The 16564-nt window shown below is 44.7% G+C and overlaps 1 protein-coding gene across 1 annotated transcript in view; it reads right to left on the minus strand.

Moving 5' to 3' along the window:
- Positions 1-16564, minus strand: part of MSH3 (mutS homolog 3) — a 198399-nt gene that overhangs the window by 181170 nt on the left and 665 nt on the right. The window contains 3 exon segments of the mRNA XM_045285208.1: positions 1964-2125; positions 7137-7357; positions 12814-12934. Of these exon segments, the coding sequence (XP_045141143.1) occupies positions 1964-2125; positions 7137-7357; positions 12814-12934 (504 nt within the window).

Consider the following 16564-nt stretch of genomic DNA (forward strand, 5'->3'; position numbering starts at 1 on the left):
GGAGAGGTTCTACTCTGCAGGTGTGGGGTCTATGGAGTGGTTCTATCTTGCACACGTGGGGTCGATGGAGAGGTTCTACTCTGCAGGTGTGGGGTTGTCATGAGTTACAATCCAACTAAACAGTGCCCACTGGGACCAAGGATCCCTCATCCCAACACTCCCCTGCCCCACCCCATCATTAAAGTGTATTCATCCATCAGGACAGCCCAGGAAAGCATCAGCCTTTACCATGCTTGAGTTGAATTTACCTTTCAGATTAAAATGGCTAAGAGAGGACAGCACATTCTTTCATCCCTTTCATAATGGGTGCCTCACCGAGGGAAATACATTGACTCTTCTTTTTGGAATCTGATTTCATAAAGTAGAAAGCCTCAAGATGCATCTGACCTAGAGAACCCCATTCTCCAACCACAACGTGGTTTAAGCTAACTGGGGTGAAGGCAGCTGGCCAAGTCTTCCCTTGACATCTGGTCAGAGATGCTCCAAAGCTGCCACCTCCCACCCTCTCGGACGCTGTGCACCCCCAGACAGGCCTGAGACCCACGGAATCACCGGCATCACCCAGGACCACAGCATGCACATTAAATGTTCTAACTCACTGCCCTTCTCCTGAATCAGCTTCAGCCTGCACCACATACCTCAATGCACAATGGGCTTTGTGGTAGTTACATCATTTCATGTCAACTTGATAAAGAAAGTGTAGGGGTGGAGTCTGGCCTGTCAATCAGGTCACACAGCTTGATGGTGCCTCCTTGTGGGCATGAGCTCCTCATAAGAAGAGTTCTGGGAACTTCTCTCTCTGTCATCACCTTCCTGCTATTGAGTCACTCCAGCGCTGCTGGAGCCACACTGAGACCTGGAAGAGCTCTGTGATGCTTCCAACACCATTGTATCCACAAGACTGCACCAATCGGCGGGTGATGTTCCGGTATTCTGCATCATTGCATGTGGCTGCGTGAGTGTGAAGAGGGACTTATTGACTAGTAACAGACATATGGACTGGGATGGGATGTGTGCTTCATATATAATTACTTCTTAAAATAAAGCCCTCTCTTACACATATACATGAGTGTCACTCAATTTGTTTCTCTAGTCAACCCGGTCTACCACAGGTTGCTAACTGCAAGGTAGCAATTCAAAACCACCAGCAACTCTGTAGAAGAAGCTTTCTCCCTTTGTAGAGTTACAGTCTCAGAAACAAGGGGGACAGTTCTACATTGTCCTCCCGGGTCACTCTAAGGCAAAATCAACCGATGGCAGTGAATGAGAGATACCTCAAAACTAAGCACAAATCTATTTGGACTAACAAGATAGCAAGAAGACTAACATAAAGATATCCTACTTGTGACTGACGGGGTTCACGTGCCGCTGAGACTTACCGAGGTCCCTGGCTATAAAAACCCATAAATGGAGTCTCGGCATTCAGCACACTGCAAACGCTTCTCCCTGCGTCTTCATGATGAATTACCAATGCGTGTGCCTCCAGGGAACATGTGATGGATGAAAGAATGTCTACCGCCCGGGAGCATGAACACTGACATCCTGATCCACCCTCACCCCACCCCCCAAGGTTAGTGTGGCTGCATTTATTTTTAACTTGCATTTTAAATGACAACATTTGCAAAGAGAAACAAAGCAAATTACAAACAAACTCACTGCCATCGAGTCAATGCCTACTCGCAGCGACCCCATCGGGCAGGACAGAACTGCCCCTGTGGGTTTCCAAGACTGTAACTATGTGCAGGAGTAGAAAGCCCTATCTTTCTCTTACAGAACTGGTGCTTTTGAACTGTTGACCTTGCGATTATCAGTCCAACATGTAACACATGATGTCACCAGGGCTTCTAACTAATCAAATTAGCTTTTCCTGTAGTCAAAAAGTGAAGCAAAAGTACTGTGAAATGCCAAAGGCTGGTCAGAAAAGCACAAAGCAGCGTAGGGGGGTGGGGAGGAAGCAACTCACCTCGGCATCGTCACCGAAGAATCTATACTTGTACCCACATTCCACGCACAAAATGGCATCTTTATGCTGCTCCTTCATTGCCATGTACTGCAACTCTAATGGAGTGTAGACACTTTTGGTCCGTCTGCTCGACGCCTTAGGATCAGAAGTTAGTGTTCTGCCCTGGTAACAAGAGTTTGATAGTTTAAAAACACCCACCATTACTCCCTCTACACAAGAACACTTTGTTCTAACAATCTGGCACTCTGTGATGCTCACCTTCCAGACATGATCACTGAAGACAAAGTGGGTGCATAAGCAAATGTGATGAAGAAAGCTGATGGTGCCCAGCTATCAAAAGATACAGCATCTAGGGTCTTAAAGGCTCAAAGATAAACAAGCGGCCATCTAACGGAGAAGCAACAAAGCCCAAATGGATGAAGCACACCAGCAAGGTATTGATAGGATCAGGTATCAAAAACCCAGAACAAAAAATCCTATCATTGTGAATGAGGGGGAGTGTGGAGTAGAGACCGAAAGCCCATCTGTAGGCAACTGGACATCCGTTTATGGAAGGGTCACGGGGAGGAGACAAGCCAGTCAGAGTGCCATAGAACACCAATGAAACATACAACTTTCCTCTAGTTCTTTAATGCTTCCTCCCCACCCCCCACCCCCACTATCATGACCTCAATTCTACCTTACAAATCTAGCTAGACCAGAGCATGTACACAGGTACAGATAAGAGCTGGAAACACAGGGAATCCAGGACAGATGAACCACTCAAGACCAATATTGAGAGAAGCCATACAGAAGGGGAAGGGGAAAGTGGGGGGAGAAAGGGGGAGCCAATCACAATGATCTACATATAACCCCCTTCCAGGGGGATGGACAACAGAAAAGTAGATAAAGGGAGACATCGGTCAGTGTAAGACATGAAAAAATAATAATTTATAAATTATTAAGGGTTCGTGAGGAAGGAAGGGTTGGGGAGGGAGGGGGAAAATGAGGAGCTGATACCAAGGGCTCAAGTAGGAAGAAAATGTTTTGAAAATGATGATGGCACAAATGTACAAATGTGCTTGACACAATGGATGGATGGATGGATGGATTGTGATAAGAGCTATATGAGCCCCCAATAAAATGATTAAAATGATTTTTTTAAATCCACCATAATAAACAATAATAGCTCCCAGAGAGAAAATGCCAATGCACAACGCTAATATTGGATGAATGTAGGTGAAAAATCTACAGGGCCCCTGCTAGCAGGCAAGTGTTGTGTAGGTTTCAAAGTAAAAGGTTTCCACTCCCACTTGTCTGTCAGTTGGTTGTACCACGGTGGCTGGCGCGCTGCTCTGATGCTGGAAGCTACACCACGGGTAGTTCAAATACCAACAGGGAGACCACGGGGCAGGTTTCAGCAGGGCTTTCTGACTAACAGAGACTCTGTGCATGAATCTAGAGGTATATTTCTGAAGGGACTTGGCCAGTGAGGAGCTATGGATGGCAGCAGAACTTCGTCTGACATAGTGGCAGAGAGGAAGTCCTTCGGGTCGGAAGGCTCTAAAAACACAACTGAGGAAGCGCTGCCTCCTCAAAGCAGCGGGGCCTCAGCACCCGGATGGAGTAAAGCTTTGGGGACCTTCATTCGCTGTGTCCCGACTCCTCAAAAGTAACAAAACAGCTGCACGCATCTATTAGCAATTGGACTGTGGACTGTGTGAAGCATGAAACATGACTCAAAGAAGAGCATCCCAAAAAGAAAGAGAATGCTGAACGATGGCGAGTTAGGCACTGTTGTTCTTAGGTGCCGGTGCACTCCGTACCCTCCTCACAAGTGTTGCTATGTTTGCGCCCCTTGGTAGCCACTCTGTCAATCCACCTCCTTGAGGGTCTTTCTCATCTTGTGCACGGACCCTCTCCTTTACCTAGTAGGAGGTCCTTTACTGGGGACGGAGCTCGTCCAACAACGTGCCCAAAGCATGTGAGACATGTCTCCCTACTCTCACAGCTAAGGAACATTCTGGCTGGGCTTTGCAAGGCGGATTGGTTTGTTTGTCTTGCAGCAGAAGGCACTTTCAGTACTCTTCACCGGCACCTCATTCAAATGCACCCGATTCTCCTCCAGTCTTCCTTTCTCAGCATCCAGCTGCCATGGGCACGGGAGACAACTGAAAAAGAGCACGGCCTGGCTCAGGCACACCTTCCATCTTCGTTCTCTCAGCACGTGACATTAAAGAAGCCATCTGCAGCAGATTTATCTAGTGCAGGGCATGGATTGTAGATCTGGGTACAAGGAAATTCTTGGAAACTTCTATCTTGTCTCCGTTTATCATGTTGTTCTCTCGTGGTCCAGCTGTGAGGATTGCCATTTTCTTTACATTGAGTTGTAGTTCATACTTTAAATCAAAGATCATTCAATCAAAGCTTTGAAGCATGTAACGATGAGAACCCTTTCAGCAAGCAATGTTGTGCCATCTGCATAGCTCAGGTTATTAATAAGTCTTCCAATCCTCATGTCACGGTCTACTTTAGATAGTCAAGTTTCTTGGGTGACTTGCTCAGCACATAGATCGTATCTGCATTTTACCCAAGGTAAAATAAGACAAAGGTTTAGGATAAAGCCAACATATACTCCATTGTTATATGTCCTTGTCAACACCTAAAAATGGACCCAACTCCTTCTGGAACTAAAAAGAAGGCTTAAAACACTAGTGACCAGCAGAGGAAGAGAAGAGAGAAATAGAATGGTCTTCACAGCCCAGGGAGGAAGGCCCAAGACCAAGGGAAAACCCAGGAACACACACATTGCAGTTGCCAAATGCTTTTAAAAGTCAGCATACCTAAGACAAACAGTTAAGTGACTAACTGTTTAAAGAGACTCAATGTGAAGTGAAATTTCTTAATGTGGCTCTTCTACCCATGCCTTTATAATTCCCACCAGATGACTGGGTAGGAGCATGCAAATAGTGTGTGTGAAGCCCCGACAGAGGGGATTGGTCAGCTTTAGTTATCGTTCCCCTGGGTATGTAAGAGTGAGCCACATCAGCAACAGGAACAGAGAGAATCCCTGGGACCATCAAGGAGGAAGAGCCATAGTGGAGCACTTCAAGATCCCTATCTGCCTAAGGGGGCCGAGGCTGAGACCACAGGCACCATAGGCGGCAGCACAGAGACCATGGGACAGAGCAAAGGAGACAGGCCAAGACCAGAGCCTGTGAGGAGGTAAGATGGAACAGTAAACAGTCTCCCTAGCCCACAGATACAGAGACCAAGGGCTGAGAAGCTGAGGACCAGAGAGAAAGACTTAGCTGGTGGCTTAAGACAGGTGTGGCTGTGGACCAATCACTGAATCTTTAATGCTCCTAATCCTGGCTTGTGGCAACCTGTAAAATTTCCCCAATAAACCTCCATAATCGTGAGTTCTATATGACCACTGTAATGACTTATTGAACCCACTTATTGTGTCAGGAGGGAGAGACAGTGTCAGAAAAGGGTAGAAAGGGATAGAGGGTGGAAGCATGCCTGCCTATGCTTCTTGGCAATAGGCCTTGAGTAGGTGAGAAGTTGGATTTCCCTTCTCCCTGTGTAGTCAGAAGAAATCACGAGGCCTGTGCTATTTAAGTCACACAATATACCAGAAAAGTATGGCCTGGGAAACTCAAAGGATCAGCAAAAAGATAAATTATGGAGACGTGTGGCAGAGAAAAACAGGCCAATGTATATCAGCATCTGAGAACACATTTGCATTTAATTTTGATGAATTCTGTAGTAAGCATTCATGACTTTCATGAGAAGTACAGCCAGAATGCTCCTTAAAAGAGAAGATGGCAAGACTTCGTCTTACAAACGTTGCATATTTTATTAGGAAAAACTAGGCTGCCCATCCCTGGACTGGCCAGGGGAGTAGTGGTTGTTGTGCTGTTAGGGGCCATCGAGTGGGTTCCGACCCACAGCGACCTGTGCACAAAGGAAGAAAACACTGCTTGGCCCGGCACCACCCTCCCAATCGGTCCTACTGGAGCTTCCTTCACCCATTATCATGACCTCAATTCGACCTTACAAATCGGATTAGACCAGAGCATGCACACTGCTACAGATAAGAGCCCGCAACACAGGGATCGAAGATAAGTAAACCCCTCAGGGCCAACAATGAGAGTAGAGATAGCAGGGCTCAAGTAGAAAGAAAATGTTTTGAAAATGATGATGGCAAAAAAATGTACAAATGTGCTGGACACAATGGATGGATGGATGGATGAATTGTGATGAGTTCTATGAGCCCCCAATAAAGTGTTAAAAATTTTAAAAGAAAAAAGGACTCTTTTGTTTCATTAATTACCAAGAAAGAACCCTCCTTTTCCCAAAATCAAGTTGTAAGTCAGAAGTATAAGGGAGATTTTTGCTTTGTTCTATTTGAAGAAATTGCTACCCACCAGTATTCAGCAGGGTTCTCTAGAGAAACAAACCAGGACACTTAGGAATATATATATGGATAGGCTTATACAGCAAGAAGGAAAAGAACAGCTAATTAGTCTGCAGTACAGAGGTTTCAGTTCAACTCACTTCTGTGGAACAGTTAATATACTGGAAGTCCTTCAACTCATGTGGGCTGCCAGGTTCAAGGTCAAGGAAGCAGACAGCGGAGTTCTCCCTCAGGTAAGGCAGTCTGAGTCTTCCCACAGGGGCGGAAAACAGCAGGGTGGGCCAGCAACAGTCAGTCGTTCAGGAGCTTAGCAAAGCAGGCCCAGATATCGAACTCAAGCAATGCAAGGCAACAGGATCCGCCAGCCTCAAGCTCAAATGATTTACACACCAGCAGCGTGGCAAACCAGGTCTCAAAGGAGCCTGAAGCTCTAGCAACATAATCTATGGGTTGACTTGGTCCAGAGGTAGTGTAGCTCACAGCTTGAGGCAGAGAATTAACTAAAGCAGCAAAATACTGACCCAATCACCAGAGAGCAAGAGAGAGGGGGGCAGGCCTTACAGAGCCATTTATCTCTTTGCCCTCCAATCAAACTGAGACCTGATTAATCCCACATGTTCCTATTGGCCAGGTTGGAACAATAAACCTAACTATCACACCACCCCTCCCCAGTGCAGAGTGAATCAGGACCTCCAGGTATCAAAAAGAGAAAACGATAAAAAGAAAAGGCTCCCTCTCTCAGTTGAGAGGAGCACTTGTAACTGAGCCTACCTTGCATTGACTTTTTGTTTGGGCATCTTCAGAAGAAGCTGCAGTCTCAGCTTGCAGAAGATGGATGTCATCGAAATCAGTACATCTGGGTAAGACCGCAAATCTCTCTGGACCAGGCTCGGTTGGGGCTCGATTTGCAGGGAGAGCAGAATCGCAGCAGAATGCTTTCAGTTTCTCCAGAGCTTGTGAAACATTTCTGGTCCTCAGACATTTTTTTGATTCTTAGCAAGTCAGAAAAAAATAAAACAACAATGTATGGGTCTCAATATGTCAATTCATAAACAGACTAAACAAAATAAATTAAAGGAGAAATTCACACAAAAGCAACAAACTGAACTATGCCATATTGAAGATAAAGAATCACTGGGTTCAAGAGAAAGGCTAGAGTGAAAAATACATCTACGTGTAAAAATACACTCACTCCTGAAACCCCATGAAAAGTACAGTAACATCCAAACCGCATGGAAGGGGAGGGGAATGGGGTTGGCATACATCTATAAGGACAGAGGGGAAAAGGACCAGAGTTAACAGCAAATGTGCTATTTGAAGCTAAAAGGATGATCAAAGTTTTACAGATCTGGAAACTAAATCAGAAAGCTAAAAAAAAAACCCCACTGCATTGAATCCATTCCAATTCAGTGCAACCCCATGAATTAGAGTAGCTCTGCTTCATACATTTCTCTAGCCCTAAGCACCTGAAAGGAGCCCTGGGGATGCAGTGGTTATGTGTTGGGCTGCTAACTACAAGGCAGCAGTTTGAAACCAGCAGCCACTCCTTGGAAGAAAGAAGGGGCTTTCTACTGCCATTAAGAATTAGTCTTGGAAACTCACAGGGCCAGTTCTCCCTGGTTCTGCAGGGTCGCTAAGAGTCAGCATCGACTCAATGGCAGCGAGTCTGTTTTTTGGAAGTGTCTTAAACTGTGGGTCATGAACTCATGTGGGGTCACAAAAAAATTGCAACTCATGTGGGGTTGCAAAAAAAATGACTGAAAATTAATCAAACATCAAAATGCATAATGAATCTGAAGCCTTTCTGGCTGTGTTTGCCAGTGTTGCACATATTTCGGGTGAGGCTGGATTGAGAGTGGAAAAAGTTTAAGAGACCCCTGCTCTGGCCCTGGTGGTACATATGGGCAAGGACTCAGCTGCCCAAGGAACAGGCAGCGGGTCCAACCCATCAGGCAGCTCCCAGGAGGAAGACCTGGCAACTTAAAAGATTCACAGCCACAAAGAAGAACGCTCTGAGACAGTTCTACTGTCACCCACGGTGAGCTAAAATCAACTCTGTGGTACCTATCAACCACAATCTTTAACCAGATGCTGTTGGGTGGGCTCCAACCTTCAGATGAGTCCTCAAGTAAAAACAGGGAAGGAAAGAACCCATCCCGGTTTATAACATAAAACCCTAAGGGGGCTCAGGAATTAGGGCACCAGCAGCTCCTGAGTGAATAAGAGGGATGGGATATGAGGTACCCTGAAATAAAGAGGGCCAGTTGAATTCTATTTGATTCCCACACTATGTCCAAAGGTCAATATCCCTCATCTACTTCAGTAGAAGACTGGAGACTTCTCCCTTTTCTGTGACTTAATTTACCGTACATACAGGCCTTGGACTCTCTTCTTAAGTGGACTTTATGCTTATGTATTTTTGTTTGTTTGTTTATGTATTATGATTATTTCTCTGGCTTTCAAAATATATACTTGAATTACTTTTCAGATGGACAGAAGTTTCTTTCTGAGGATAAGGCCATCCTTCCTGGGAAAAGCCAACTAAAACTAGATTCACTGCCACAGAGTCGATTCCAGCTCATAGTGACCCTGTAAGACAAGGTAGAACTGCCCCTGTGGGTTTCTGAGACTGTAACTCTTTATGGGAGTCGAAACCTCATCTTCCTCTGGAAGAGTGGCTGCTGGTTTTGAACTGCTGATCTTGTGGCTAAGAGCCTACTATGTAACACGATACATGCCACCAGGGCTCCTGGCCTTCCTTGAGAATCGCAGGTATAAATAAAGGAAACTTACCACAGGAAATTGAAGGGTCAAGCACTGAGGTGGACATGTACAATGAAATATTAAAACCAAACAATGAAATATTAAAACCAAACAAAACGAAGCCCATTGCCATCAAATCCATTTCCACACACAGCAACCCTGGACAGGCTTTTATGAGGTTTTATGCAGCAAAGAACCTTATCAACAACTTCATCTTTGTCTCTCAGAGTGGTTGGTGAGTTTGAACCACAAGCCTTGTGGTTCGTAGTCTAGTGCTTACCCTTAAAAACCAAACCCGCTGCCATTGAGTGGATTCTGACTCACCATGAACCTGAAGAACAGGACAGAACTGCCATTTGAGGTTCTGAGCCTTAAAATCTTTATAGGACCAGACAGCCTCATCTTTCTCCCACGGAGCAGCTGGTGGGTTCAAAGAGCTGACCTCGCAGTTAGCACACGAATGATCTCGGAAAACATGAGGCTAACAGGCCAGACACAAATGGTCACACTATGGTAGGATCCCACTTAGGTGAAATTCCCAGAAAGAGCAAATCCCTGAAGCCAGTAGGAGGCTGAGTGGCTGCGGGGCTGGTGTGAGGAAGAAGTGGGCAGTGACTGCTACCGGGTCTGGGGTTGCTTCTGAGGTGATGACTGTCTGTTCTCCCATTGTGAGGATGGCTGCACGACTCGGAGCGTGTGCTGAAATACACTGGCTTGTACATTTTAAATGGGTGCGTGGCACGGCGTGTGAGTTGTCACTCGATTTCAATAGAGCTGTGTTGTTGTTTTTTTAAAGAACACTTTCTAAAGTAGAGCAATCACTCAGCTTTTGGCAGGTGGGTACTGCTGGCACTCCTTCCTGAATGCCATTTTAAGGAGATGGCAAAGGTCACTGGGCAGTCTGTTGTACAGAGGGTCCCTCTGAGTCAGTGCTGACTCCACAGCACCTAACAGCACGAGTCATATTTCCAGAACTTTCAGTATCAGCTCTCCTGTGTGGCTTTCATTAAGTTACTGGTCTCACCCATAGTTCTCCTCACCTATCATCTGTCTCCAGGATCCTGGTAGTATACTGGATTACCCATTGAATTGCTCGTCACAAGTCAGCAGTTCAAAACCACCAACTGCTGCAGTTGCTACAGGGTCACGTGAGTCAGAATTGACTTTATGGAAGTGAGTTTATTTTGTTTTTAAGTCTGAATTTTTACTGGAGTCAATAGACGTGAAAACTATTTCAATAAAATAGGATTAGAGCAAACAAGGAAACATTTCATTGAGTATGTGTATAAATGGTAAAATGGAGAACTGCTATTACACACATAACTTTTTAGCCACTCCACAATCATAACTCATCAGAGTGAATTCATGACTTCTCTCATTCAACGTCTCTGCACACAGTTGGAACAAAAACATACTGAATGTTTTCAAAGTGACCAATCAGCTTGCTTCTAGCTTGTACTTCGGCTTGGCAACACCACCACTCTCGGAGGAGAACGTGAACGAAAACGTTGCTGTAGTTAGCTGGAAGACAAGTGAGTGAGTCTGAGATCACCCTCGCTTCCACGGGCAAAGGCGCCCACTAGGCCTGCTGAGCAGAGCTCGTGAGCAGCAGGAAGCCCTCATCCACAGGCTCCCAAACTTACTTGGCAGATCACGTCCCTTTACAGGAAAAAATTCCTCTCGCAATTACAAACTTGCTCCCCAGGGGGCACTATTGCCACTTTGGAAAACACGAGGGGGGGCGGATGGCAAATAGTGAGTGCTCAGTAACTGCTTACAGAATTTACTGAAAAATGGAGCAGAAACAAAGGAAGCTCTGGAAAATATGCATCGCTAAATGCTGTCTATAAATCACACCTTTTCCTGTATATGCTTCAGAAAGAAACAGAGCAAAGGTTACTATCGGATTTCTCTTTTCCCACAACCCTATGGAAAAGGCTCTCATGCTGACATGAAGTCCGCAGTTCGGCCTTCTGAAGAGGGCAGGCTTCTCACTGAACCACTGAGGGGAGCCCTGGCGGTGCAGTGAGGTGCACGCTGGGCGGCTAACCAAATCATGGCACTCCTCACGACAGGATGCGGCTTTCTTCCCCTGTAAAGGTTAGTCTCAGAGACCCACAGGGGCAGTTCTCCACAGACCCAGGGTCGTCCCGAGTCAGAATTTACTGACTCATACTGGCAGTGACTTTGATTTGGGTTTGTAATCCACTGAGACTACTTTTCCCTCGTTTGTCACATTCTCTTTACCTAACTTCCAGGAGATAATGAAGAAGAGAAAAATGTCCTGTCTTCCTTTACCACAAATTCTCTGAGGCCAAAAACCATAAGGAAAATCCATTCAACCAAACCACACCCAAACATATTTGCGCACAACACCACGTTTAGAAGTCCAGCAGCTCAAGCATGCTGCTGTCATCCACTACCTTTTGGCATATAGAATGGGCGGTTCCACGCCAAGCAGGAGAGGGGAGATGTACAGATCCTGGCACGGAAAACTTTTCAAACTATCTATATAGTGGGAAAAGAGAGCAGCAAACTAATATATCTGTATCTTGGGAAAAGCACAGCCAGAGTGCTCCTTAGAGGCAAGGATGGCAAGACGTTGCCCCACTTACCTTGGGCATGTTGTCACGAGACACAAGTGCTGGAGAAGGGCAGTGAGAGAGGCAGGCCCTCAACAAGACAGATCAATCCAGTGCTGCAGCAGTGGGCTCAGGAATAGGAGCGACGGTGAGGACACCGCAGCACCGGGCAGCGTTCTAGTCTACTACAGAGTCTCTATGGTCGGGAAGGACACAGTGACACCTACAACAAGAACTACTTCTCAAAATACAGTAACGAGTCACTAGTTTTTCTACATATCACATCTAAATGGAAAACTCCAGGTGACTATACTCGACCTCACAGCCATCGTGTCAATGCCAACCCATAGCAATTCCACAGGGCACTGCAGAACTGCCCCTGTGGGTTTCCGATACAGTGACTCTTTATAGGCGCAGAACGCCTCTTCTTTCTCCTGCAGAGCAGCTGGTCCTTTGGAACTGTTGGTCATGCAGAGAGCAGCCCAACGCATAACCATTATGACACCAGGGCTCCAGAAAATTAGCAGTAGGCATCACTGAAAAGTGGGGTGAGCAGCCCTGGTAACACAGTAGGTTACAAGTTGGGCTGCCAACACAAGGTCAAAAGTTCAAACCCACCAGCCACTCCACTTGTGGCTGAAAGATGAGGCTTCTGCTCCTAAAGAGTTATAGTCTTGGAAGCCCAGAGAGGCAGTGAGTCTGTTCTACAGGGTAATTATTAGTCAGAATCAACTCGATGGTATTGAGTCTGGTCTTGAGTGACTTTTTCACTGTCTGTATTCTACATTTCTGTATTATTTGAGATTTTATAACAAGAATGTTCCACTCCTATAAGCAGGGGTGGTTGGGGTGGGTGGAGGGAAATTAACTGGAAGGAATAAATGAGTTAGGAGAACAAAAGCTAAACTGCAGAACTCCAGCTCTGTCCCCACCCACACCACCACCACCACCACCACTTGTTGACAGCTTGGCTTCAACACAATGGGAACTTCTCTCTACCGAAAAAAAGAGAGAAGACTCCAGTCGCTTCCTCTGCTCTAGAAAATGCACAAATTATAGCAGCCAAGACTGCTAGGAAAAAGAATCATTGTCCCAGAACTCACCAGAGTTCCCAGAAACTACCAAATCGATTCCTCTTTCTTTTTCTTGCGCTTTCTTTGCTCGCTTTTTAACAGGTCCATCATTCTCCAATGTTCTCTTTTTCCTTCTGTCAAGTTCTGCGGCCTAAATCACAAAAGAGGTTGGTTAGAAAATACCACAGGTTCTCAAAGAACCGATCATCTCTAGTCTCGATGTGCGATACACATCAAGTCATTTACACGACTTCTGAACTAGATCAAGGGTCTCACCATCTACCCTTCACAGAATCATACACTCTTGGCTCTGTAAAATCTATGGGTGAACTGTTTGTACCATTATCAAAAACAGGGTGTGGTGTAGGTCATAAGCTTCGGCACCTCAACTCCTCCTGGTATTAACTGGAACTGAGGCAGCTACCTTTCTTGACTCAATCAGCCTTCATCTATCACAGTTAATAGAATCAAAGCATCTTAAACAAAATACTCATAAGAAACAAACAAATATCTATTTAGGAAAGGCAAAGTCAGGAAGGAAGGATGATTTAAAATAACAGACACTGGTCTTAAAGGCTTGAAGTTAAACAAGTGGCAAACGAGCAGAGAAGCAACAAGCCCACATGAACGAAGCACTCCAGCCTGTACGATCTTGAGATGTCGAGGAGATCAGGTAACAGGTATTAGAAGACCCAAAACAGAAAAACTATATTGTTGAGGATGAGGGGGGTTGGAGCAGAAACCCCAAACCCATCAGTAGACAATAGGACATCCCTCACAGAAGCGTCAAAAGGAAGGGATGAGTCAACCAGGACCTAGCACAGTAGACAACCAATGAAATAATATTACTCTGGTTATTTGAGCCTTCCTCACCCCCCACTATCAAGACCCCAGTCCTGTCTTTCCGTTCTTGCTAGACTGGAGCATATAAACTGGTACAGATAAGAGTTCACAACACACAGAATACAGGTCAATAAACTCCTCGGGAACAGAAATGGGAGGGTAGGGGGAAAGTGGGTGAGAAGGGGAGGAAGGGGGAACAGATAGCAATTATCGACATATAACAGCCCCCCACACATACCCAGGGTAACAAACAACAGAAAAGAGAGACAGCAGTCGATGTATGATATGAAAATAATAATAATTTATAACTTATCAAGGAGCAAGGGAGGGGGGAAAAGAGGAGCTGATATCAAGGGCTCAAATGGGAAGCAAATGTTTAGAAAAGGATGATGGCAACATAGGTACAAATGTACTTGACACAATTAAAGTATGGATTGTTATAAGAGCTGTAAGAGCCCCAATAAAATGATCTTTTAAAACAGTGGTTCTCAACCTTCTTAATGCCGCGGCCCTTTCATACAGTTCTTCATCTTGTGGTGACCCCCAACCATAAAATTATTTTCACTGCTACTTCATAACTGTAATTTTGCTACTATTATGAATCAAGCGACCCCTGTGAAAGGGTCGTTTGACCACCGAAGGGGTCGTGACCCACAGGTTGAGAACCACTGTTTAAAAAAACAGACATTTTGGAAAGACTCATTGTAGTTTAATGGTTTCATGTTTAAATGGCTTATTCTCAACAGTAAAGATGCCATAAGATTACGAGCTATTCACTGGTAGGAAATGTGCCAAAACTTGTTTAAAGCTTTGAAATACCCTCTATGTGTTTGGATGTAAATGTAAATAATTCTTGGTACACTCATGAAAATGTATGTTATTCTCAAAAAACGAGCGAAAGAAAAAAATACGGGAACAAAAAGTAAGCGAAGGAAACAATATGCTGTAGCAGTCAAGTTGTTGTCCCCAGTAAACTTTGGTGTTGACTAAATGCTGGTCTATAAGGCCTGTCTTCACCTTCAGTCTAAGAAATCCTCAGGGGGGCCGTGAAGGCTCGGCCTTCAGCTTTGTCCCTGGAAGGACATCTCCATTAAAGGACAGATCACTGTGAGTTGGAACTGACTCGATAGACGACCGTGGTTTGGGTTTTTCGCTTTGAGAAACAGAAAGGGCCCAATGGCTAACCTTCCCATCTGTACCATGTGGAACTTTACAACTACGAGGAATGTCGTGAAGACACTGCGCTTTATGACTGCTTCTAACTGTAGTCCCTTTAAATACTGAGAAATGAGCTGCAGCTTTATAATCTAACAACTTTCAGGAGTCACTGAGGTCAGATGGCCTACTGAAATTATTACTCAAAGGAAATCTTTAAACCGTGAACAATATAACAATAACAATGATGAAGAATAAAACTAAAATTTTAAAAAACCTCACTGCCATGCAGTCAAATCTAACTCATAGTGACTGGATAAGAAAGAGTAGAATGGCCACTGTGATTTCTGAGATGGTAACTCATTATGGGCCCAGAAAGCTTCAGCTTTCTCCTGCAGGGCAGACAAGTTTTGAACTGTTAATCTCATGGTTAGCAGTCTAACGGGTAAACCACTTGCCCCAATAATAATTTAGCCTAATTAAAACATAATGGCAGTTATTCTTTTGTAAAAGTATATGTGGTCAAGTCAGTGATAGCAACTCAGAAGCAAATCTGAGAAGTGGGCTTGTGTTTAAAATGTCAAAAATTGAAACAGATTAAAGAGGAAAGTTGAACTATTAGCAGAATGGAGAAACTTATAGGGATGTTTCATGGTATACAAAGGAGCCTCAAAAAGTGGGGGGGGGAGAAAACTTGATTGTGGTGGTGATTACTACAATCTTTTGGATGAATTTGAACCACTGAAATACTCTGTCACATAGGGTCACTGTGTATTAGAATTAACTCTGTGCACAGAATAAATTTTATATCCTTACCAATTGATAAAAGTTTGTGGAAAAATTTTGGAAGGAAAATGGAATTTTCCCATGGACTTCTGAAGCCCCTAGTAAATTTCACCAAAGAATTCAAAATACATAAAGCAGCAGTTTTTTTCTAATTACCTAGCCAAATGCATGTAAGTATTCTAACAATACTTTCCTCCAATCCTCAATCCATTTCTTTTCTTAAAAGGAGGATTGAGATTAAGAGATACTTCACTTGTCCACACGTGTCCTAGCCTCATCAAAATAAGAACCAGGAGTCCTGAGTCTATTACGAACCTTGCATGACCTAGGTCTCAGGTTTATTAAAACCCTATGGATTGGGTTGGGATCATGATAGTGGGGGAGAGGAAGCATTTAAGAACTAGAGGAAAGTTGTGTGTTTCATCCAATCCTACCTTACAAACCTGGTTAGACCAGAGGATGTACAGTGGTGCAGATAGGAACTGGAAACACGGAATCCAAGGACAGATGAACCTCTCAGGACCAGTGGTGAGAGTGGTGATACCGGGAGGGTGGAGGGAAGGTGGGAGTTGAAAGGGGGAACCGATTACAAGGATCTACATATAACCTCCTCCCTGGAGAATGGACAACAGAAAAGTTGGTGAAGGGAGAGGTCAGGCAGTGTACGATATGTTAAAATAATAATAATTTATAAATTATCAAGGGTTCATGAGGAGGGGCGTGCAGGGAGGGAGGGGAAAAATGAAAAATGAGGAGCTGATTCCAAGAGCCCACGCAGAAAGCAAATGTTTTGAGAATGATGAGGGCAACGAATGTACAAGTGTACTTTACACAAGTGATGTATGTATGGATTGTGATGAGTTGTATGAGCCTCCAATAAAATTATTTATTTTTAAATAAAACCCTATGGTAAGCCTGATGGTGTAGTGGTTATGTGTTGGACTGCTAACCGCAAGGTCAGCAGTTCAAAACCACCAGCTTCTCCAAGGGAGACAGA

This window comes from Echinops telfairi, unplaced genomic scaffold, assembly GCF_000313985.2.
Source record: "Echinops telfairi isolate 266 unplaced genomic scaffold, ASM31398v2 ScPeMD7_7469;HRSCAF=8507_1, whole genome shotgun sequence".
Classification (NCBI taxonomy): domain Eukaryota; kingdom Metazoa; phylum Chordata; class Mammalia; order Afrosoricida; family Tenrecidae; genus Echinops; species Echinops telfairi.